The sequence below is a fragment of the Heterodontus francisci genome, chromosome 6 (genome assembly GCF_036365525.1).
Source record: "Heterodontus francisci isolate sHetFra1 chromosome 6, sHetFra1.hap1, whole genome shotgun sequence".
In the NCBI taxonomy this organism is placed as follows: Eukaryota; Metazoa; Chordata; class Chondrichthyes; order Heterodontiformes; family Heterodontidae; genus Heterodontus; species Heterodontus francisci.
Window position 1 is genome coordinate 119,709,187 of NC_090376.1, and position 23,175 is coordinate 119,732,361.

At 45.1% G+C, this 23,175-nt stretch overlaps 1 protein-coding gene across 1 annotated transcript in view; it reads right to left on the reverse strand.

The window, feature by feature from the left end:
• Positions 1-23,175, reverse strand: part of gramd1c (GRAM domain containing 1c) — a 125,207-nt gene that overhangs the window by 43,036 nt on the left and 58,996 nt on the right. The window contains exons 9-11 of the mRNA XM_068034192.1: positions 14,785-14,956; positions 9,516-9,659; positions 5,642-5,760 (exon numbers count right to left, since the gene is read on the reverse strand). Of these exons, the coding sequence (XP_067890293.1) occupies positions 5,642-5,760; positions 9,516-9,659; positions 14,785-14,956 (435 nt within the window). The remainder of the gene's footprint in view (positions 1-5,641; positions 5,761-9,515; positions 9,660-14,784; positions 14,957-23,175) is intronic.

Here is a 23,175-nt window from a genome sequence, read left to right on the forward strand (position 1 = left end):
TATTTTGATTTTTAAAAACACAGCTTTGTCAACTTTGTATTTCCACTTTAAAAATGCGAACATTTAACTCTCTCTCCTCATTTATTTTTTTGTGCATATTTTATCTTTATTCTTCCAGATCATTCATTTTTTTTTTTTTAAGAGATACAGCACTGAAACAGGCCCTTCGGCCCACCGAGTCTGTGCCGACCATTAACCACCCATTTATACTAATCCTACACTAATCCCATATTCCTACCACATCCCCACCTGTCCTTATATTTCCCTACCACCTACCTATACTAGGGGCAATTTATAATGGCCAATTTACCTACCAACCTGCAAGTCTTTTGGCTTGTGGGAGGAAACTGGAGCACCCGGAGAAAACCCACGCAGACACAGGGAGAACTTGCAAACTCCACACAGACAGTACCCAGAATTGAACCCGGGTCGCTGGAGCTGTGAGGCTGCGGTGCTAACCAATGCGCCACTGTGCTGCCCCATGTATTTATACTGAGAAGAGGAATGGTTCCAACACTGACCCCTGATGACACCACTGTTCTATCCCTACAGTCTGAAAAACCATCTATTAACTATTACAATCTGCTCTTTAGCCAACTTTCTTTCCTCAAGGTACCCTATTAAATTTTCCAGTCATGGTTTGCCAGTTACAAATCTATGCTGGCAGTCTTTCTACAGCATATCCCTTTCTTTCCAGCTTTCTCAAACAACTTTCACATCCAAGGATGTGGTCAGAGCCTCTGCTTTTTTCAACCCTCTGACTTCCCTTGATATTCTAGGATGCATTACATCAGGGCCCAGTACCTTTTATGCTTTAAGTTCCATAAGGTAGGATGTTAGTCATAGAGTCATACAGCACAGAAACAGGCCTTCGGCCCATCAGGTCTGTGCTAGCCATCAAGCACCTATCTATTCTAATCCCATTTTCCAGCACTTGGCCTGTAGCCTTGTATGCTATGGCATTTCAAGTACTCATCTAAATACTTCTTAAATGTTGTGAGGGTTCCTGCCTCTACCACCCCTTCAGGCAGTGTGTTCCAGATTCCAACCACCCGCTGGGTGAAAAATTCTTTCCTCAAATCCCTTCTAAACCTCCTGCCCCTTACCTTAAATCTATGCCCCCTGCGCTAAGGGAAAAAGTTTCTTCCTATCTAATCTATCAATGCCCCTCATAATTTTGTATACCTCAATCATGTCCCCCCTCAGCCTTCTCTGCTCTAAGGAAAACAACTCTAGCCTTTTCAGTTTCTTTTCATAGCTGAAATGCTCCAGCCCAAGCAACATCCTGGTGAATCTCCTCTTCACCCTCTCCAGTGCAATCACATCCTTCTTATAGTGTGGTGTCCAGAACTGTACACAGTAATCCAGCTGTAGCCTAACTAGCGCTTTATACAGCTCCATCATAACCTCCCTGCTCGGCTAATAATGGCAAGTATCCCATATGGCTTCCTAACCCAATGCTTACATAAAAATATATATAAAAAATATATTAAAGTGTTAACAAATATCATTTGTTATGATAGTTCTTTTACTTTGATCATTTATCTTTCACACAAGATGAACTGGGGGAAAACTTTAATTAAATGAGGCATATGAAGTTATCATTTGATTTGTGTATTCTGACACTTTTAAGTAGTTTTTTGTGGTCCCTTTGTTCAGCAACTGTTAGCCAGTCACATTACATTTACAGTTCTGCAGATTTTACTTTACTGCATGCTGCAATTTAAGCCAACCAGAAGAGGAAAGCAGCAAGAGTTACCGGTAAGCGCTTTGACAATTGAAAATAACAATTTATCTTTAATAAGTATTATTACTTTATAAAAGTAATTACTTATTATTAAGTAATAAGTATTTAGATGAGCACTTTAAACGCCATAGCATACAAGACTATGGGCCAAGTGCGGGAAAATGGGATTAGATTGGACAGGTGCTTGATGGTCGGCGCAGCCGAGTTGGGCCGAAAGGCCTGTTTCTATGCTGTAAAACTCTATGACTCTAAGTAACGGCAATAACACAGTTAGCACAGTCAATCAGAAAAGGGCATCTACTTAACCGAGGAAGTCAAGAAGTACAGCAAAGCATGGATAAGTTCAAGGGCAGATACTGCTTGATACTAAAATTGAAGGCAATTCGCTCATTCCAAGGGCCTATTAGGGAATCCTAGAGCAAGCTTCTTTACTGATAAACACAATCTCCACAAACATTACAAATTTACTATATTTACAAGGAATAATGCTCTGATTTTGTGTAATTAGCCTGCCAGGGAATCATATTGCAAATTCCATGCTCTGTGATTTTCCCACCTTGCAAGTAAATGTATAGTATCTGTACAATTATCTATAACACCCCTAATCGCCTCATCACCTCCCCACCTTCGCCAACCCAGCACTCAGATGCTCAGTGTGTACCTGAATTTGCAATTGGTAGCATGCTTCTTGTTGTGATGGTTTAATTGAGGTAAGATCAACACTGCCAGCAAGAACAGACAGTCGCATTCTTAGGAAATCAAAAGTCAGATCGGATATAAAAAAATCTACATTATATGATTTGTTTATATAAATTAAACAAAGTGAACTAAATTTTGGCTAATGTGTTTTAGCCAATAGTTTATCTTCCAATTTCAAACATTACGGTTTTTTTGTTAACTGTATGTACACAGTGTTTTGAACAACATTAACACCTGTTAAATGATTAAAGAGAGACTAATCACAGTAGCACTTTATCTAGAATACTAGTTGGAAAGATTTAGAGGTGAGGTGAGAGTGACTGCCCTTGACATCAAGACAGTATTTGACCAAGTATGGCATCAAGGAGCCCTGGCAAAACTGGAATCAAAGGGAAAACTCTCTGCTAGTTGGAGTCATACCTAGAACAAAGGAAGATGATTGTGGTTGTTGGAGGTCAATCAACCCAGCTCCAGGGCAAGAGTTCCTCAGGGTAGTATCCTAGGCCCAACCATCTTCAGCTGCCTCATCAATGACCTGCCTTCAATCATAAGGTCAGAAGTGGGGATGTTTGCTGAGGATTGCACAATGTTTAGCACCATTTGGGATTCCTCTGATACTGAAGCAGTCCGTGTAGAAATGCATCAAGACCTGGACAACATCCAGGCTTGGCCTGATAAGTGGCAAGTAACATTCGTGCCACACAAGTGCCAGGCAATGACCACCTCAAACAAGAGAGAATCTAACCGTCTCCCCTTAACATTACCATTGCTGAATCCCCCACTATCAACATCCTGGGGCTACCATTGACCAGACACTGAACTGGAGTAGCCATATACATACTGTGGCTACAAGAGCAGGTCAGAGGCTAGGAATCCAGAGGCTAGGAATCCAGAGGCGAGTAACTCACCTCCTGACTCCCCAAAGCCTGTCCGTCATCTACAAGGCACAAGTCAGGAGTGTGATGGAATACTCTCCACTTGCCTGGTGGGTGCAGCTCCAACAACACTCAAGAAGCTTGACACCATCTAGGACAAAGCAGCCTGCTTGATTGGCACCCCATCCACAAACATTCACTCCCTCCACCACCGATGCACAGTGACAGCGTGTATCATCTACAAGATGCACTACAGCAACACACCAAGGCTCCTTAGACAGCACCATTCAAATCCACGACCTCTACCACCTGGAAGGACAAGGGCAGCAAATGCATGGGAACACCATCACCTGCAAGTTCCCGCGAAGCCACACACCATCCTGACTTATACTCATTGTTGCTGGGTCAAAATTCTGGAACTCACTTCCTAACAGCATTGTGGATGTACCTAGATGAACTGCAGCGGTTCAAGAAGGTAGCTCACTAACACCTTCTCAAGGGTAATTAGGGATGGGCAATAAATGCTGGCCTAGCCAGCGACGCCCACTCCCTTGAATGAATAACAAAAAAGGAATCTGGGTTTTTAATAGTGAAGTCTAAGAAATATGAAACTCAACAGAAGATTAAAATAAATGCATTTTTCTTCTTTTCCAACAGTCGACCATGTAACATAAAGGCTTTGCTCAAATAAGCATTTATATTTTATTCAAAAGTTCTTCCCAAACTTGAATAATGGTACCATCCTGTACACTCGTATTAATTCTTTATCTGCTGATTGCTTTTGAAATAACTTTTAAATACGCTTATACAAATGAATGCAGTTGCTCTAGCTGTGTAATACATTACAAAATATATCAATAGGGCGGCACAGTGGTTAGCACTGCAGCCTCACAGCTCGAGGGACCCGGGTTCGATTGTGTACTACCCGTGCGGAGTTTGCAAGTTCTCCCTGCGACCGCGTGGGTTTTCACCGGGTGCTCCGGTTTCCTCCCACAGCCAAAGACTTGCAGGCTGATAGGTAAATTGGCCATTGTAAATTGCCCCTAGTGTAGGTAGGTGGTAGGGAATATGAGATTACTGTAGGGTTAGTATAAATGGGTGGTTGTTGGTCGGCACAGACTCGGTGGGCCGAAGGGCCTGTTTCAGTGCTGTATCTCTAAAAAAAATAAATTACTTTTCACATGGCACTTATTCATGGAAATCTATTTTAAAAAATCAGGAGGGCGACAAAACAAAGCTAATTCAACTCCAGGACAGAAAGAAAACTCAAATGTAAGTTCTCTCAATGAAAAAAACTGTTAAATAGATTTCCAAGAGGACACAGGGAGTTTTATGGGCATCTTTAAGGATTTTTAAAAGAAAAGAACTTGCATTTACATACTGCCTTTCATGACCTCAGGACATCCCAAAGAGCTTTACAGCCAAAATAAAAGCTTTTAAAGTGTTGCTGCTGTTGCAACCCTAGAGAAATGCAGTAGCCAATATGCTTAGAGTCAGCTCCCACAAACAGCAATGAAATAATGACCAAATAATCAGTTTTCAGATGTTGGTTGAGGGATAAATATTGGCCAGGACATCAGGCAGAACTAGCCTGCTCTTCTTCAATGAGTGCCATGGTATCTTTTACTTCCACCTGAGAGGGCAGACGGAGCCTTGGTTTAGCACCTCATCTGAACACGGCACCTCTGACAGTGCAATGCTCCCTCAATACCGCACTGGAAATGTCAGCCTGGATTATGTGCTCCAGTGCCTGGAACAGGGCTTGAACCCACGAACATCTGATGTACAGGCAAGAATGCTACTGCTGAGCCACAGCTGACACTTTAAATCTATGTTTGCTAAGTTATAAATCTACGGGGTAATTTTAAATTGGCCCACACGGATGAAAACTGATGGCATTGGATTGGCCCTCTGTTTTACGCTTTGCCCGAATTTACTTTCCATTGAGCAGGTAGTCAATCCAAAGCAGTCAGTTTCCAATCAAGCAGGTTAAGTTAAGGACCTTCCTTATCTTTCGTACTATACCCCTCAGTTACTGCCAAAACAAGTTCAAAGATGAAAATATTTATAAAAATATTTTCAGCAATTTGATTATTTTCTTTTCCTCTTTGCTTAATATTTTATTGGTAGCCATTTGCTGAATACTGACTCTCACTTGGTAGTTCTCTACTTATGGTAGATTCAACATAGGTTTTTAAAAATGATTATTGACACAATCAAGTAGATGTATGTCTTACACTTTACATCTGTGACATTCGATGACAGACACATACCTAATGCAAAACTTAATCATTCAATCAAATGTAGCTTCTGCAAGTACCTGTTTTTCTGTTGCTGTTGAAAACTTGCCAATCAGAGGATTTGTGATGGTTATTATGTACTTCAATGTCCTTATCTGGTGACCACTCACTTCTTTTTCCCATGGATCACTGACAAGATCTATAGAAATAAGAATTTTTTTCCTTTCACATTAAAGTCAATGAGCTACCATTCTATTCTTTTTTTTTACTAAAAACTACACACATCATTTTAGAAATACCGAAAAATCACAAAGACAAATTTAAACACTGAGTAGAACACAAGTTTTCTTGCCAAGGGAAACACAAAGAAAGAATCTGCATTTATTTGATGCCTTACACAAACTCAGGACATCCTAAAGTGCTTTACAGCCAATGAAGCAGATACTCTGCAATGTGCAAATTTTCAAGAGAAATCTGAATGCACCTGACCCTCAAGCAGGATAGAAAACAGAATTTAGGGACAAAGAAGTCATTTATATCACAAGTTTCACATTCTCAAAATACTCCAAAGCAATTTACAGCCAAATGCAGAAAATCGCAGCAGTCAATTTGTGCAAACAGCGATGAGATAAATGATCAGTAACCAAGGTTGCCTGAATATTACACACAATGGACTGGATTTTACCAGCCCCTCAGTGCCATGGATGGCAGTGGGATGGCCTGTAAAATACTTGTGGGAGAGGCTCGCCACGACCCACGATGCCGAGAAGGCCCCACCGCACCATTTCTGCTGGCGGGGAGGCCTCAGTGTGCCCCCCGCAACCCCCCCACCGTTGCCAAGAGGCGGGGCCTTCATTTCGATATTAAAATACATTAAAATAAATGTAAATGAACTTACTTGGTCCGGGCTGCCATCCCACAGCAATATTACGGGTGCCGGCTGCGACTCACGTGCCTTCGGAACTCCGAACGGAGATCCAAGGCGAGACACTGGTGGGGAGGGGGGAGGAGTGCCGATTTTGGGGCGGGGTGGTGAGAGCAGAGAAAACACTTTTTATTGGCAGTGACGTTGGTGGGAAGAGATTGAAGGGCAAATGTCACAAGGTTGGGGTGGAGAAAGTTCGCGATGGCAATAGAGTTTATTCAGGGTCAGCGGCCCTAAAATAGAAATGGGGGGGGCTGAAAGAGCCTCCAGGTTTCAATAAAATTTTATGAACAAATGTGCACAAATTCCCCTTTAAATATCACAATTTCATCTAAGGGCTTGAAGCCCTTAAAAAATGGCGCTGGCACCGGACACCACTGTTGGGGTTGCGGCGGCTGCCCCCTCTACGTCATCAGGGGTGACTGCTCCGCCCCCCTCCATTTAACTGAGCCCCGCATGAAATATTGCAGAGGTTCAGCAGCAGCACTTCCGTGTTGGAAGGTCGACTTCACAGCCCACCACCGCTGAGCTCAGTGCGTTGATAAAATTCAGCCTAATATAAACTAAATGATACTTTAAAATTGTATGTTCAGGAACCTGGGGGTTTACATACACAAATCTTTGATAGTGGCAGGCCAAGTTGATAAGGCAGCTAAAAAAGCATACAGGATCCTTGGCTTTATAAATAGAGGCTTGGAAGCAGTAAAGTTATGCTAAGCCTTTACACATCACTGGTTAAGCCTTAGCTGGAGTACTGTGTCCAATTCTGGGCACCTCACTTCAGGAAGCATGTCAAGGCTTGAGAAGGGGTGCAGAGGAGATTTTCTAGAATGGTAACAGGAATGAGGGACTTCAGTTATGTGGAGTTACTGCAGAAGCTTGGGCTGTTGTCCTGAGAACAGAAAGTTAAGGGTGATTTAATAGAGGTGTTCAAAATTATGAAGGGTTTTGATAGAGTAAATAAGGAAAAACTGTTTCCACTGGCAGGAGGATCAGTAACCAGAAGACACAGATTGAAAATAATTGGCAAAAGAACCAAAGGGCAGAAGAGAATTTTTTTTTTTAACACAGTGAGCTCTTATCATCTGGAGTGCACTGCCTGAAAGGATGGTGGAAGGAGATTCAATAGTAACTTGCAAAATAGAATTGGATACATACTTGAAGGGGAAGATTTTACAGGAGGAAAGAGCAGAGTATGGGACTAACTGGAAGGTTCTTCCAAAGAGTTGGCACAGGCATGATGCCCTGAATAGCTTCCTTCTGTGCTATAATATATAGGTTTGGAACCTCCCACTCTCGCATAACATTATAAATTCTTTCAGCCTTGCCATGGTAGCATTTTCCTATAATGGAAATTTATTGTAGACAGTTAAGATTCTGTTAATAAAAGCAAAATACTGCAGATGCTGGAAATCTGGAATAAAAACAAGAAATACTGGAAACACTCAGCAGGTCTGGCAGCATCTATGGAGACAGAAGCAGAGTTAACGTTTCAAGTCAGTGACCCTTCTTCAGAACTAGCAAATATTAGAAATGTAAAAGGTTATAAGCAAGCAAAGCGGGGGTGGGGCAAGAGATAACAAAGGAGAAGGTGTAAATAGGACAAGGTCACAGAATAGCTGACCAGAAGGTCGTGGAGCAAAGGCAAACAATATGTTAATGGTGTGTTGAAAGACAAAGCATTAGTACAGATAGGGTGTTAACAGACTGAAAATTGAACAGCCGCAAGTACAAACATGAAAAAAACAGTGGGTAAGCAAACTGAACAAACTATGAAATAAGATAAAATAAACACAAAAAATATATATATAAAAAAAACGAAAAAAGAAAAAAATAACTAAAATGAAAGTAAAATGGAGCCCGTTATGCTCTGAAAGTATTGAACTCAATGTTCAGTCCGGCAGGCTGTAGTGTGCCTAATAGGTAAATGAGATGCTGTTCCTCGAGCTTGCATTGATGTTCACTGGAACACTGCAGCAATCCCAGGACAGAGATGTGAGCATGAGAGCAGGGGGGAGTGTTGAAATGGCAAGCAACCGGAAGCTCAGAGTTCTGCTTGCAAGCTCGAGGAACAGCATCTCATTTACCAATTAGGCACACTACAGCCTGCTGGACTGAACATTGAGTTCAATAATTTCAGAGCATGACGGGCTCAGTTTTACTTTTATTTTTAGTTATTTTTTCTTTTTCCTTTTAAAAAACTTTTTTTGTTTTTAAAAATTTTTTATTTCATCTTAGTTTGTTCAGTTTGCTGACCCACTGTTTTTTTTCCATGTTTGTACTTGCGGCTGTTCAATTTTCAGTCTGTTAACACCCTATCTGTACTAATGCTTTGTCTTTCAACACACCATTAACAAATTGTTTGCCTTCACTCCACGACCTTCTGGTCAGCTATTCTGTGACCTTGTCCTATTTACACCTTCTCCTTTGTTATCTCTTGCCCCACCCCACTTTGCTTGCTTATACCTTTTACATTTCTAATATTTGCTAGTTCTGAAGAAGGGGTCACTGACCTGAAACGTTAACTCTGCTTCCCTCTCCACAGATACTGCCAGACCTGCTAAGATTCTGTTAAGGTAGTCAGTATGTTGCTGCACAGTTATGGATATTTCCTACAATACTGAAGCATTTTTAATCAGTAAAACCATTATCAGGGTAAAGAGACAGCTTTGTTAAAGCTGCAATGTATCTATATACCTAACAGCCTGATGTCCTTACTGATCTCTTTTTCAGATGTGTGGAAAGGGAATGCACAAACAAATAATCCCTATAAGGCGAGAAAGGGAATGATATCCTTTTTTGATACCCAGATTGTTTTTTCAGTTCTCGTTAGAACAATGCTAATTCAGTATAAATGTGGTTATAGTGTAGCCACAGACTATTACAACAGAACAGGTTCAAAAAGAGAATCGCTGTATTTCCAGCACTTTTGATTTTATTTCAGATTTCCAGCATCTGCAGTATTTTGCTTTTATATTATATCACTGCACTTCTATTCCTGCTTAAAGGTAATTTCTATATTTAGTTACCTGTAATTTTTCGTGCATTAATAAATTTCCGTACAAACTGAGAGTCAGTGAACAGAATTTCAAACATCTTGTCTGCATTCATGTTGAATACCCTGTTGATGTAAAGTTTACCCTGAAGGTCACTGCAAGAAGTCTTCTCTTCGGCTGCAGAGAATCAAATTAAATTCACAAAAGAATTATCGAATGAAAAGATTTCTTTTCTGTAAAAAGTAGTTTATATAGTGTATTATACTAAAAGTTAGCTATATTAAAAGTCTTGCATATAGCACACACTTCCTTTAAGTATAGCACAATTTTTGTAATACTTCCAGCATAATGGCAAACTTACATAATCATTGATTTACCTCCAAGTACTCCAAGCACTTAAGTCGGTGGCACTGTTGCCTACTTTTCCCCCCTCCCCCGAACCTGTTAACCTGTTCTCCGAGATTCTTTCTTTCTTTGGCCTCCTTATCTCGAGAGACAATGGATAAGCGCCTGGAGGTGGTCAGTGGTGTGTGCAGCAGCGCCTGGAGTGGCTATAAAGGCCAATTCTATAGTGACAGGCTCTTCCACAGGTGCTTCAGAAAAATTTGTTTGTCGGGGCTGTTAACACAGTTGGCTCTCCCCTTGTGCCTCTGTCTTTTTTCCTGCCAACTGCTAAGTCTCTTCGACTCACCACACTTTAGCCCTGCCTTTATGGCTGTCCGCCAGCCATAAATATCTCTCCAAGATAGGTGGTGCTTTTTACCTGCTTAACTCAGACACTGCTCCCCCAAACCCCACCCACCCCTCCTCCCAAGCAAAGTGGTGCTGTGGCCAGGAACATTGCTTTATTTCAAGCAAAGGTGGGATTCTGGTAAAAGTGCTCCCATGTTAACTGAACACAACTGGATAAATCCCCTGATTAAATAGCAAGCAGCAGTGGTTACAAGACATAGACTTTTCCTGCTGACTACTGGAAAAGACTTAATGGAAGGGAAGATTCTTTTTCTCCCATCTTTCTACCTGACCTGAGTGCTTTTCTCTTTCCCTCATGGACATAAACATTAGAATTAGAATTAGAATATTACAGCGCAGTACAGGCCCTTCGGCCCTCGATGTTGCGCCGATCATCTGACCTACACTATTCCATTTACATCCATATGTCTATCCAATGACCACTTAAATGCCCTTAAAGTTGGCGAGTCTACTACTGTTGCAGGCAGGGCGTTCCACGCCCCTACTACTCTCTGCGTAAAGAAACTACCTCTGACATCTGTCCTATATCTTTCACCCCTCAACTTAAAGCTATGTCCCCTCGTGTTTGCCATCCTCATCCGAGGAAAAAGACTCTCACTATCCACCCTATCTAACCCTCTGATTATCTTGTATGTCTCTATTAAGTCACCTCTCCTCCTCCTTCTCTCTAACGAAAACAACCCCAAGTCCCTCAGCCTTTCCTCGTAAGACCTTCCTTCCATACCAGGCAACATCCTAGTAAATCTCCTCTGCACCCTTTCCAAAGCTTCGACATCCTTCCTATAATGCGGTGACCAGAACTGCACGCAATACTCCAGGTGCGGCCTCACCAGAGTTTTGTACAGCTGCATCATGACCCCGTGGCTCTGAAACTCGATCCCCCTACTAATAAAGGCTAACACACCATATGCCTTCTTAACAGCCCTATTAACCTGGGTAGCAACTTTCAGGGATTTATGTACCTGGATACCAAGATCTCTCTGCTCATCTACACTACCAAGAATCTTCCCATTAGCCCAGTACTCTGCATTGCTGTTACTCCTTCCAAAGTGAATCACCTCACACTTCTCCGCATTAAACTCCATTTGCCATCTCTCAGCCCAGCTCTGCAGCCTATCTATGTCCCTCTGTACCCTACAACACCCTTCGACACTATCCACAACTCCACCGACCTTCGTGTCATCCGCAAATTTACTAACCCACCCTTCTACACCCTCATCCAGGTCGTTTATAAAAATGACAAACAGCAGTGGCCCCAAAACAGAACCTTGCGGTACACCACTAGTAACTAAACTCCAGGATGAACATTTGCCATCAACCACCACCCTCTGTCTTCTTTCAGCTAGCCAATTTCTGATCCAAAGCTCTAAATCACCTTCAACCCCATACTTGCGTATTTTCTGCAATAGCCTACCGTGGGGAACCTTATCAAACGCCTTACTGAAATCCATATACACCACATCCACGGCTTTACCCTCATCCACCTGTTTGGTCACCTTCTCGAAAAACTCAATAAGGTTTGTGAGGCACGACCTACCTTTCACAAAACCGTGCTGACTATCGCAAATGAACTTATTCTTTTCAAGATGATTATAAATCCTGTCTCTTATAACCTTTTCCAACATTTTACCCACAACCGAAGTAAGGCTCACAGGTCTATAATTACCAGGGCTGTCTCTACTCCCCTTCTTGAACAAGGGGACAACATTTGCTATCCTCCAGTCCTCCGGCACTACTCCTGTCGACAATGACGACTTGAAGATCAACAACAACGGCTCTGCAATCTCCTCCCTGGCTTCCCAGAGAATCCTAGGATAAATCCCATCTGGCCCAGGGGACTTATCTATTTTCACTCTTTCCAAAATTGCTAACACCTCCTCCTTGTGAATCTCAATCCCATCTAGCCTAGTAGGCTGTATCTCAGTAATCTCCTCGGCAACATTTTCTTTCTCTACTGTAAATACTGACGAAAAATATTCATTTAACGCTTCCCCTATCTCCTCTGATTCCGCACACAACTTCCCACTACTATCCTTGATTGGCCCTGTTCTAACTCTTATCATTCGTTTATTCCTGATATACCTATAGAAAGCCTTAGGGTTTTCTTTGATCCTATCCGCCAATGACTTCTCGTGTCCTCTCCTTGCTCTTCTTAGCCCTCCCTTTAGATCCTTCCTGGCTAGCTTGTAACTCTCAAGCGCCCTAACTGAGCCTTCACGTCTCATCCTAACATAAGCCGCCCTCTTCCTCTTGACAAGCGCTTCAACTTCTTGAGTAAACCACGGCTCCCTTGCTCGACAACTTCCTCCCTGCCTGACAGGTACATACTTATCAAGGACACGCATTAGCTGCTCCTTGAATAAGCTCCACATTTCGTTTGTGCCCATCCCCTGCAGTTTCCTTCCCCATCCTACACATCCTAAATCTTGCCTAATCGCGTCATAATTTCCTTTCCCCCAGCTATAATTCTTGCCCTGTGGTATATACCTGTCCCTGCCCATCGCTAAGGTAAACCTAACCGAATTGTGATCACTATCGCCAAAGTGCTCACCTACATCTAAATCGAACACCTGGCCGGGTTCATTACCCAGTACCAAATCCAATGTGGCATCGCCCCTGGTTGGCCTGTCCACATACTGTGTCAGAAAACCCTCCTGCACACACTGGACAAAAACAGACCCATCTAAAGTACTCGAACTATAGTATTTCCAGTCAATATTTGGAAAGTTAAAGTCCCCCATAACCACTACCCTGTTACTCTCGCTCCTGTCGAGAATCATCTTCGCTATCCTTTCCTCTACATCTCTGGAACTATTCGGAGGTCTATAGAAAACTCCCAACAGGGTGACCTCTCCTCTCCTGTTTCTAACCTCGGCCCATACTACCTCAGTAGACGAGTCCTCAAACGTCCTTTCTGCCGCTGTAATACTTTCCTTGATTAACAATGCCACACCCCCCCCTCTTTTACCCTCTTCTCTGTTCTTTCTGAAACATCTAAATCCCGGAACCTGCAACATCCATTCCTGCCCCTGCTCTACCCATGTCTCCGAAATGGCCACAACATCAGGATCCCAGGTACCAACCCATGCTGCAAGCTCACCCACCTTATTCCGGATGCTCCTGGCGTTGAAGTAGACACACTTTAAACCAAGTTCTTGCTTGCCAGTGCCCTCTTGCGTCCCTGTAACCTTATCCCCTACCTCACTACTCTCAACAGCCTGTACACTGGCACTGCAATTTAGGTTCCCATTCCCCTGCTGATTTAGTTTAAACCCCCCCGAAGAGCACTAACAAATCTCCCCCCCAGGATATTGGTACCCCTCTGGTTCAGGTGAAGACCATCCTGTTTGTAGAGGTCCCACCTACCCCAGAAAGAGCCCCAATTATCCAGGAAACCAAAACCCTCCCTCCTACACCATCCCTGCAGCCACGTGTTCAACTCCTCTCTCTCCCTATTCCTCTCTTCGCTAGCACGTGGCACAGGCAACAACCCAGAGATAACAACTCTGGTTGTTCTCGCTCTAAGCTTCCACCCTAGCTCCCTGAATTTCTGCCTTAAATCCCCATCTCTCTTCCTACCTATGTCGTTGGTGCCTATGTGGACCACGACTTGGGGGTGCTCCCCCTCCCCCTTAAGGATCCCAAAAACACGATCGGAGACATCACGTACCCTGGCACCTGGGAGGCAACACACCAACCGTGAGTCTCTCTCGTTCCCACAGAACCTCCTATCTGTTCCCCTAACTATGGAGTCCCCAATGACTAATGCTCTGCTCCTCTTCCCTTTTCCCTTCTGAGCAACAGGGACAGACTCTGTGCCAGAGACCTGCACCCCATTGCTTACCCCTGGTAAGTCGTCCCCCCCAACAGTATCCAAAACGGTATACCTGTTGTTGAGGGAAACGGCCACAGGGGATCCCTGCACTGCCTGCTGGTTCCCTTTCCTTCCCCTGACGGTAACCCATCTACCTACTTCTTTTACCTGAGGTGTGACTGCCTCCCTATAACTCCTGTCAATAATCCCCTCCGCCTCCCGAATGATCCGAAGTTCATCCAGCTCCAGCTCCAGTTCCCTAACGCGGTCTGCGAGGAGCTGGAGTTGGGTGCACTTCCCGCAGATGCAGTCAGCAGGGACACTCTTGGCGACCCCTACCTCCCACATTCTGCAGGAGGAACATACAACTGCCTTTACCTCCATTCCCACTATTCTAGATTCCCAATAAATCTACTGAAAAACCAATCGAAAAAAAAAGTCAAAACTTGTTCGCTTAGCAATCCGACGGACTGAAGTTTTAAATAAAAAGCTTACCTTATCAACACCCTAGAGTCCTTTGTGGAAATAAAATGAGGACACCATTGGGTGTAGTGGTTGCCCTCTACCATTGAATAACATACTGGCAACTGTCACCTGGGCAAGGTACTGGATGTAGGAAAATACAGTTCGACCCAAAAGATTTAAAAAACTGAAACCCAATATAAAATTTAAGGACCAACAATCCCTTTTCTTTTCCATTATGTTTTAAATCAATCCCCAATACATTTTCCATACCGTCATTAGCCACATTGGACGTGTCTGTCCTCTCTGTGGGAAGATCTTTGTTGCCATTATGGTCTAAACAAGATGAAGGTGACTTCGTGCCAACTCTGCTATTTTTCCTTTCAGAGGTAGTAAGGGGATGACTTTTTTCCTGATTCTCAGCTCTAACTTCTTCTCTGTGGGGCTAAAGAGAGATTTAATGCATTTCAGCAGTACTAACCTCTTAATGCTTGCCAACGAAATGAATGTCAAACTCAAATTCTGCAATCATCTACTCAAGCTTTGATATCTCAAATTGTTTTACAGAAGACTGTAGCTTTTCCCTCTTAAATGAACAGGCTACAGAGTGACAATTGATGTTGGTGAAAGTAACAAGAATGTGATGTAAGTCATATGAAATGATATAATTAAGAGAAGACGAGATTAGGGGAAGGAAAAGAGAGCCATGTGGAAATGTGACATGCCCACTCAAGCAAGCTTTGTAACAGTATAAATTGTCTGTTTGATATTGTATCAGCAGAATCACAGCTTGCATTTGCAAGGGTGACTCTCCCTCATATGCTAGAATAAAACAACCACCCATATCGAAATCCAATTCTCTAGGTGATCAAATAAAGGGAAACCTGGAGGGACATTTCCGCTAACAAATGTTTTTAGCAAACAATATTTTTTAAAAACTAGAAAAAAGTGTTTTGTGTGACTGAAACTGTAAATTGAGTCTCTATTATTTTGATTAGAAAACAAGGCAATTCATGGATTTTCTCTTGTGTGAAAGAAAGCAATGACATGCTACTGATGAAGGGATAAGATGATTGAAATGATATCAGGCTATGGATACAGCAGAGTGGAGAAAGACCATGGCGGGATTTTTTAAGGCTCCCTGGGCGGAGGGGGGTGGTGGGGGGTATGGGGGTGCACCGACTATGGTGACAGATGGCGGGAGGGGGCGGCGAGGCAGAGGGCCCATCGCCTCCCTGTTGCCCAGCAATCTTCCCCGGGGGCGGGATAGGTCAATGACGGCCTTCCTCCCAGAGGCCAATTGAGGCCTGTAAGTGGCCTATTAATGGTCGATTAAAGGCCTCTTCCCACTGCTGCTGGGATCTTACCAGCAGTGGGGGGGGGGAGGGGGGGGTGCGGTCCCTCATTCATGAGCAATTTGTGGCCCACAGAGGACCCCCCATTGGGAACAACTTTACCCCCCAGGGTCTCCCTTGATCTGCACTGCACGACCACTCACCCCACCCCTTCTCGCCAGGGCCATCAGGACTGGCCCTGGGAGACCCTGGCCATAATTGTACCTTAGGGAATCAGGTCTCGTTGGAGACTCCATGAGGTAAAGTGGCGCGTGATGACTTCGGGTCGGGTCCCCATCGTCATGACGTACAGACGCCATTTCACAAACCTAGGAAGTTGGGCAAGATAGAGTCTCTGCTCGCAACCCGACTGAAAGCAATTGAGCGCTCATTACGGTGATTGAGAAAGCAATTGCCAGCAATTTTACGTGGGCTGTCTGATTTTACGGCTATAAATCGGGTCGTGGGGTGTCTCGGAACCCGGCAAGTTTAAAAGGGCAGCAGGCAGTGAATCTGTGAAGGAGTTGGAGGTACTGTTTATTGCTGGTTATTTATTCTGATTGTATTTGTGTGTCCTAGCAATTAGTGTTATTTGCAGCTTGTGCAGAAGGGTTCATTCAACTGAGTGTTACTCACTGCTGCCTGGGCCCCAGCTGCTCTGAGTAATTGGGAGAAAGGAAGGGGGTTGTGTGTGCCTGTCCTAACAGCTGGAAGCTAATACCTGTGGTCATTACATCTGGTCATCAGTACAACAATGGGAATTGTGCACTCTGAAGGTGGATCATCAGATGACGAGGACTGTGCCCCAAGGAAGGACAGAAGGACAACTAGGCAGGGGAACGTGCAACAAGCTGGCCCAGTGCATCCTCGTTATTTGGGAGGGAGAGCAGGTGGCAGAGTGGGCTGGGTGTGAACACGTCAGGAGACGCACCTACCCAACAGGCAGGGTACACCACCCGCGTCTGAGCTACCTGCAGCTGTCAGAACACCAGTGCAGAAGATGACTGCGGCTGTCATGTGAGACAGTGACATTTCTTTGTGAGATGCTGGCAGTGGATGTTGCCTCAAACTGCCACGGTGGCCATCCAATGCTGGTCGCTCTGAAGGTTACAATAGCTCTTAACTTCTATGCATGTGGCTCATTCCAGGCTTCAACAGCAGACTTATGTGGAGTCTCCCACAGCAGCGCATCACTGCATAAAGGTTGTGACTGAAGCATTGTTCCGATGTGCTAACAATTTCATCACATTCAAGACTGACAACACCAGTCAGGCTGACAGAAGAACAGGCTTCAGCACAATAGCTGGGTTCCCAATGGTACAGGAAATTATAGATTGTACTCATGTGATCATTAGAGCACCTGCAGGTCAGTCAGGGGCATTCATTAACCGAAAAGGCTTCCATTCACTGAAATGTTCAGCACGTTTGCGATTATCGAAAGCGAATCATGCAAGTGTGCGCACGAGATCATGGGAGTTGTCACGATGCACTCATTCTCTGAAACTCCCAGGTGCCTGCACTTTTCAGTCCTCCTGACAGCCTGAAGGGAAGGATAAAAGCAAAATACTGCGGATGCTGGAAATCTGAAACAAAAACAAGAAATGCTGGAATCACTCAGCAGGTCTGGCAGCATCTGTGGAAAGAGAAGCAGAGTTAACGTTTCGGGTCAGTGACCCTTCTTCGGAACTGACAAATATTAGAAAAGTCACAGATTATAAGCAAGTGAGGTGGGGGTGGGGCAAGAGATAACAAAGGAGAAGGTGCAGATTGGACCAGGCCACATAGCTGACCAAAAGGTCAAAAGGCAAAGGCAAACAATATGTTAAAGGTGTGTTGAAAGACAAAGCATTAGTACAGATTAGGTGTGAATACACTGATTATTGAACAGCAGCAAGTGCAAACCTGAAAAAAACCTGAGTGATTCCAGCATTTCTTGTTTTTGTTTCAGAAAAGTTTGCTTACCCACTGTTTTTTTCAGGTTTGCACTTGCTGCTGTTCAATAATCAGTGTATTTACACCTAATCTGTACTAATGCTCTGTCTTTCAACACACCATTAACATATTGTTTGCCTTTGCCTCCGTGACCTTTTGGTCAGCTATGTGGCCTGGTCCAATCTGCACCTTCTCCTTTGTTATCTCTTGCCCCACCCCCACCTCACTTGCTTATAATCTGTGACTTTTCTAATATTTGTCAGTTCCGAAGAAGGGTCACTGACCCGAAACGTTAACTCTGCTTCTCTTTCCACAGATGCTGAAGGGAAGGATACTTGGCAACAGGGGTTATCCTCTGAAGACATGGCTAATGACAGCGGTGAGGGTCCCAAGGGGTCATGCTGAGGAACGTTACAATGAGAGCCATGCAGCCACCAGACTGACAATCGAACAAACTATTGGCCTACTCAAAATGAGATTTAGATGTCTCGACCGCTCAGCTGGAGCCCTGCAGTATGCGTCATCAAGGGGTCCCAGAATTATTGTCGTCTGCTGTGCCTTGCATAACCTGACGATAGAGAAGGGAGAGGTCCTGGAAGATGATCAAGGTCAGCATGAGGCGTTATCAGACGAGGATGGAGTTTTGGATGAGGAAGATGGGCAGCAGTTACATGATGATCGGAGAGAGGAAGCTGAATGTCATTTGGAGTAAGTGAAAGAGAGACCCGGGAGGCTCGAATAGGCAGGCGTTTCTCGAGAGGATCTTAATATACAAATAATTGACATTGTGGTATGAGGAGTCATTGTGAGGTTCTGAGAGCAAATACATTAACCTTTAGGGGGAGAGATAATCGGACGATGCACACCTTCACATTATGACGACCCCAAACCAAGTGTGTGACCTCGCATATAAAACTTCTCGTGTTGAGCTACGATGTTGGATGCAACTTCATTTCACAAATTTTATTAAATTTTTTTCCTTGACAAATCAAATAAATAATTGGAAAGTAACCCAGTGAACCAGGAATGACGTGACTGATTTCTTTATATGTTTGCGAGGTTGATAGGTAAATTGGCCATTATAAATTGTCACTAGTATAGGTAGGTGGTAGGGAAATATAGGGACAGGTGGGGATGTTTGGTAGGAATATGGGATTAGTGTAGGATTAGTATAAATGGGTGGTTGATGTTCGGCACAGACTCGGTGGGCCGAAGGGCCTGTTTCAGTGCTGCATCTCTAATCTAATCTACTCCTGCATGTGGACGATCCCTTGCCACCAGACTCAGCAGAGGCAGGTGGCTGAGCGGGCTGCCGCCCTGCTCTTGATGTCTTTGGCGGACGTCCTCTGCCTGCTCGCGGCCATACAGGCCGCGGCATATCAGGGTGCTCATTGTAACGTTCCTCAGTATGACCCCTTGGGACCCTCGCCGGTATCATGAGAACCCTCTAACACCCTGGGAGTTTGCAGTTCACATGTCACTGGCAGAAGGAGCAAGGAGCTTTAGGATGCATCGGGGCGCCAAGAGGAGCTCCCACATGCAATCTGCTGTTGCCCCTGTGCCCTCCTGAGGCTTGGCTGGTCCTCAATGGTGATCTCAGACGGATGAGCAGCCTCGACCTGTCACCAGCGCATCCGATTCGACTCTCTGAAGCTCTGGTCCAGGGAGGCCACACTTGCTTTGAGGTCACGAATATCATCCAGTACTGGCCCCTCCACTACAACCGCCAATCTTTCAACGGAGGATGCCAGATGGACAAATGCCTGAAAGTGTGCAGCCGACACGCTCTGGATGGAAGTTTCCAGGGTTTGAGATATGGCTCGCAGTGTCTCTGGCAACTCCGCCAGGTGTTTATGTACCGCATGTTGAACCTGCAACATCTCCCGCTGAATAGATGTTCTCAGAGGCTTGTCATCAGCATGCGGGCCTGGCCTGGCCTCCCACACTCCTCCAGGTGTGAAAGGCATCGGCCGGTTCTGCCTCTGGTGGCTGGCCTGGCAACTGTGTTGTGCTTACACCTGTATGCGAACATGTCTCTGCGGACACACTAACCCCAACTGTGGTGGAAGTTTCTGTGCTGGTGCTTGGTGAGGTGCGAGGATGTGATGGTGCACCCTCTGAGGTGCCCTCCTCATCCTCAGAGGTGGACGGTTGAGCCACTGAGACGCTTCCTGGCCGCTGCTGTATTTCACCTGTAGGGAAAATCATACTGAACAGTTTGATCATCACTCTAGACTTAAGCACGTTATTGACTGCATTTTGGTCACAGCTGTGTGATTCAACTTTTGAGAACGCACTTCAGTGCATTAGACAGACAATCACCATACCCCCGCCTCCCCGCCCCATACACTCTTACACCACATACTGGGTCACTCTCTCTCCTGGCCAGGTCTGCTGGCCTCGCCATCTGCTACAGCGCGTCCTGTGTCCTCCCCTGCTAGCATCAAGGCATCCTCCTCCATTCTGGTAAGGTATGCCTGATTGGCCACACCACCACCTGTCTGGGACCCCTCTCAGGCATTATGTGCTTGCTTTTCCTAATTAAACAAAAATACTTCATGTAGACATATTAGTTGGTATCTCACGCCTTCATCCATAGGGTTTGTTGTTGCATTTCAATGCTATGCCAGTGCAGTGCCCAACTTGAACATTTCTGGATCACCGTGCATCTCAGACTTGCCCATCTTGCGTCCCACTGCAAGGCAGCAGCCAAGCAATGATCATAGAGGGCTTCCACCTTGCAGTGTGAAGACACAGAGACCCTCCCTTGACACATTAACAATGAGATGAATGAGGAATTGACCCACTTGCGGCACTGGTGCCATGTCCTCCTTATAACGCCGTGGCTGCTGACGTCCTCTGCAACCACCAGCCAGGCCCTCTTGGTCACTTGGGAGGGCCGCCTTCTGCCATCTGCATTGAAGAGGAGGACCTCTCGCCTCGCCACTACCACCTGGAGGAGGATCTGCAGTGATTCCTCAGAAAATCTGGGGGCCGTGCGGAAACCTCTCCCCTCCAATTCTGGTGTTTGATTCTGCAGCTTGTATGTTTTCTTTCTTTCTTTCCTGCTCCTGGGCACTGCCAGTCCTCCTTCAATCCTTGCAGGCGCAGAGCCTTGTTTCCTCCTCTAAACTTTCCACAGTAAGCACCAACTGTCTTCCTCTGATGCCAGGTAAGAATCAGCTGGTCCATTTCATTGCTGTAAGTCTTTTTAAAGGGCTTACAGCAGCCTTTTCCGGATGGGGCCCCGCCAACGCTGCTCAGCATCCCGCCTGCGCGCGCCCTTTCAAGTCACAAATACCCTGCCGGGCCACTAATTGGCTTCCCCGCGCGTGATGCCGGTGGCTGGGAGGCATGGAGTGGGATTGGAGTCCTCATCCGCTTCCGCCTCAACCGCCCCGGAGCCGCCGAGTGTGGCAAACTTCCAGCCCCTACCTCTTCTCCAGGGTTCCAGCACTGGGCCTGGATCCGAAGCCTCTGCAGTACCAGCAGTGGCCACCACTCCCGGCGGCGCTGCAGTTACAGCTGAGCTGCAAGCCCTTTGATTGGCTGGCAGCTCTTGGAGGCAGCATCCCCATCTTTAAAGACTTTAAAGGGATGGGGATTCCACCTCCTGAAACTTTGATTTAAAAAGACCAGAGGATCGCTTTAGGGGTAGGAAATGGGGGCACGAAGAGGCAGATGCGAGATTCTCCCCGCCTTTTCCGCCCAGCACCAGGAGCTCTGCTTCCAGCAAGAAATCCAGCCCTATTGGTGTGACTATTAACTGTCAGCCATCCATTTCTAGTCTGAAAATGAGGAAGCTAGCAATTGATACTTGGGAGCGGGAGAAAGCACTGGGACTCTTGATGTCGACTCTGACAGAAGTTGAAAATCCCCCCATCACCCCACCTATCTATACAGGGAGCACATTTTATCAGGAGCAGCGGGGGAGAAATTCAACTCATGAATGTCCTTTTCATGCCTGAAAAATGACTGACAAGGTGGCTTGGGGTGGGCTGAGGAAACCAGGGCCGCCTCAGTGGCACTCAAACTCTGACTGATGCAATATTCAGGTACAAATACATGGAGTTTCTGCAGTCCAAGCTCTGCCTAGTTGTAACAGACCTTCAGCAGCTTAAACATTAGTCCCGAAAGGAGGACACTACTCAAAAAAAATGGCCACACAACATTTTTGCAGTTATATTTGTGTGGAACCAGGTAGAGCAGGAGTACTCCTTCTGGCTCTATATAAAGATTATTTGCCATTGCCTGTCCATATTCACACCCACAGGCAAGCTGTGGGCCATTCAAATAAGGGCTAATGCCAAATCTGCCACTGTCCACACACAGATCAATCCCTCCACTGACTTGATGCCTGTTTTGGGAATAAGTCAAATTTCTCCAGAGGTTTCTATCCTCCCAGTGGAATGATGGCAACAGCAGCTTGCATTTAAATGTAAATGCCCTAAATGTAAAAAGTCCTAAGGCACTTCTCAGGAGCATTATAAAGCAACATTTGACACCAAACCACATAAGGGCGGCACAGTGGCGCAGTGGTTAGCACCACAGCCTCACAGCTCCAGGGACCAGAGTTCGATTCTGGGTACTGCCTGTTACCGTGTGGGATTTCGCCGGGTGCTCCGGTTTCCTCCCACAGCCAAAGACTTGCAGGTTGATAGGTAAATTGGCCATTGTAAATTGCCCCTAGTGTAGGTAGGTGGTAGGGAATATGGGATTACTGTAGGGTTAGTATAAATGGGTGGTTGTTGGTCGGCACCAACTTGGTGGGCCGTAGGGCCTGTTTCAGTGCTGTATCAATAAATAAATGAGATATTCGGGTAGATAAGCAAAAGCTTGGTCAAAGAGTAAGTTTTAAGGTGGAGAGAGGGGTAGAGGGTTTAGGAAGGGAATTCCAGAGCATAGATAAAAGCAAAATACTGCAGAGCTGTAAATCTGAAATAAAAACAGAAAGTGCTGAAAATACTCAGCATTTTTTCTAAAGTTTGTAAAGTAAGTGAGAAGGCCCGATGTTTTGTAGTCTTCCTGGTGCAAAGGTATGGGACAAATGACATAGGCTGGAAAAAATCGTGAAAGGTAAGGGAGAGGTGGTCCATATGGGAGCCAGTGAACTAGGTAAAGAAAGGCTTGCATGATGTTTAGCAGATTAAGAAATTAGTTAAGGAGCAGATGTTAATCTCGGGATTACTTCCCCAGCTACATGCAAGAAAAGGGGAGGATAGGAAGATTAGGGGAATCTATAGAAGTGTGAAGAAGAGGGATTCCACTTCAGCATTGACGCTAGTTCTGGGACAGATGGTAACTTTTGCAATGGTGAGCTACATCTTGACAGGCGGCGTGTTGAAGTGCTGGCAGACTGTTAAATAGGGAAATGACAAGGCATTTAAATTGTGGGTGG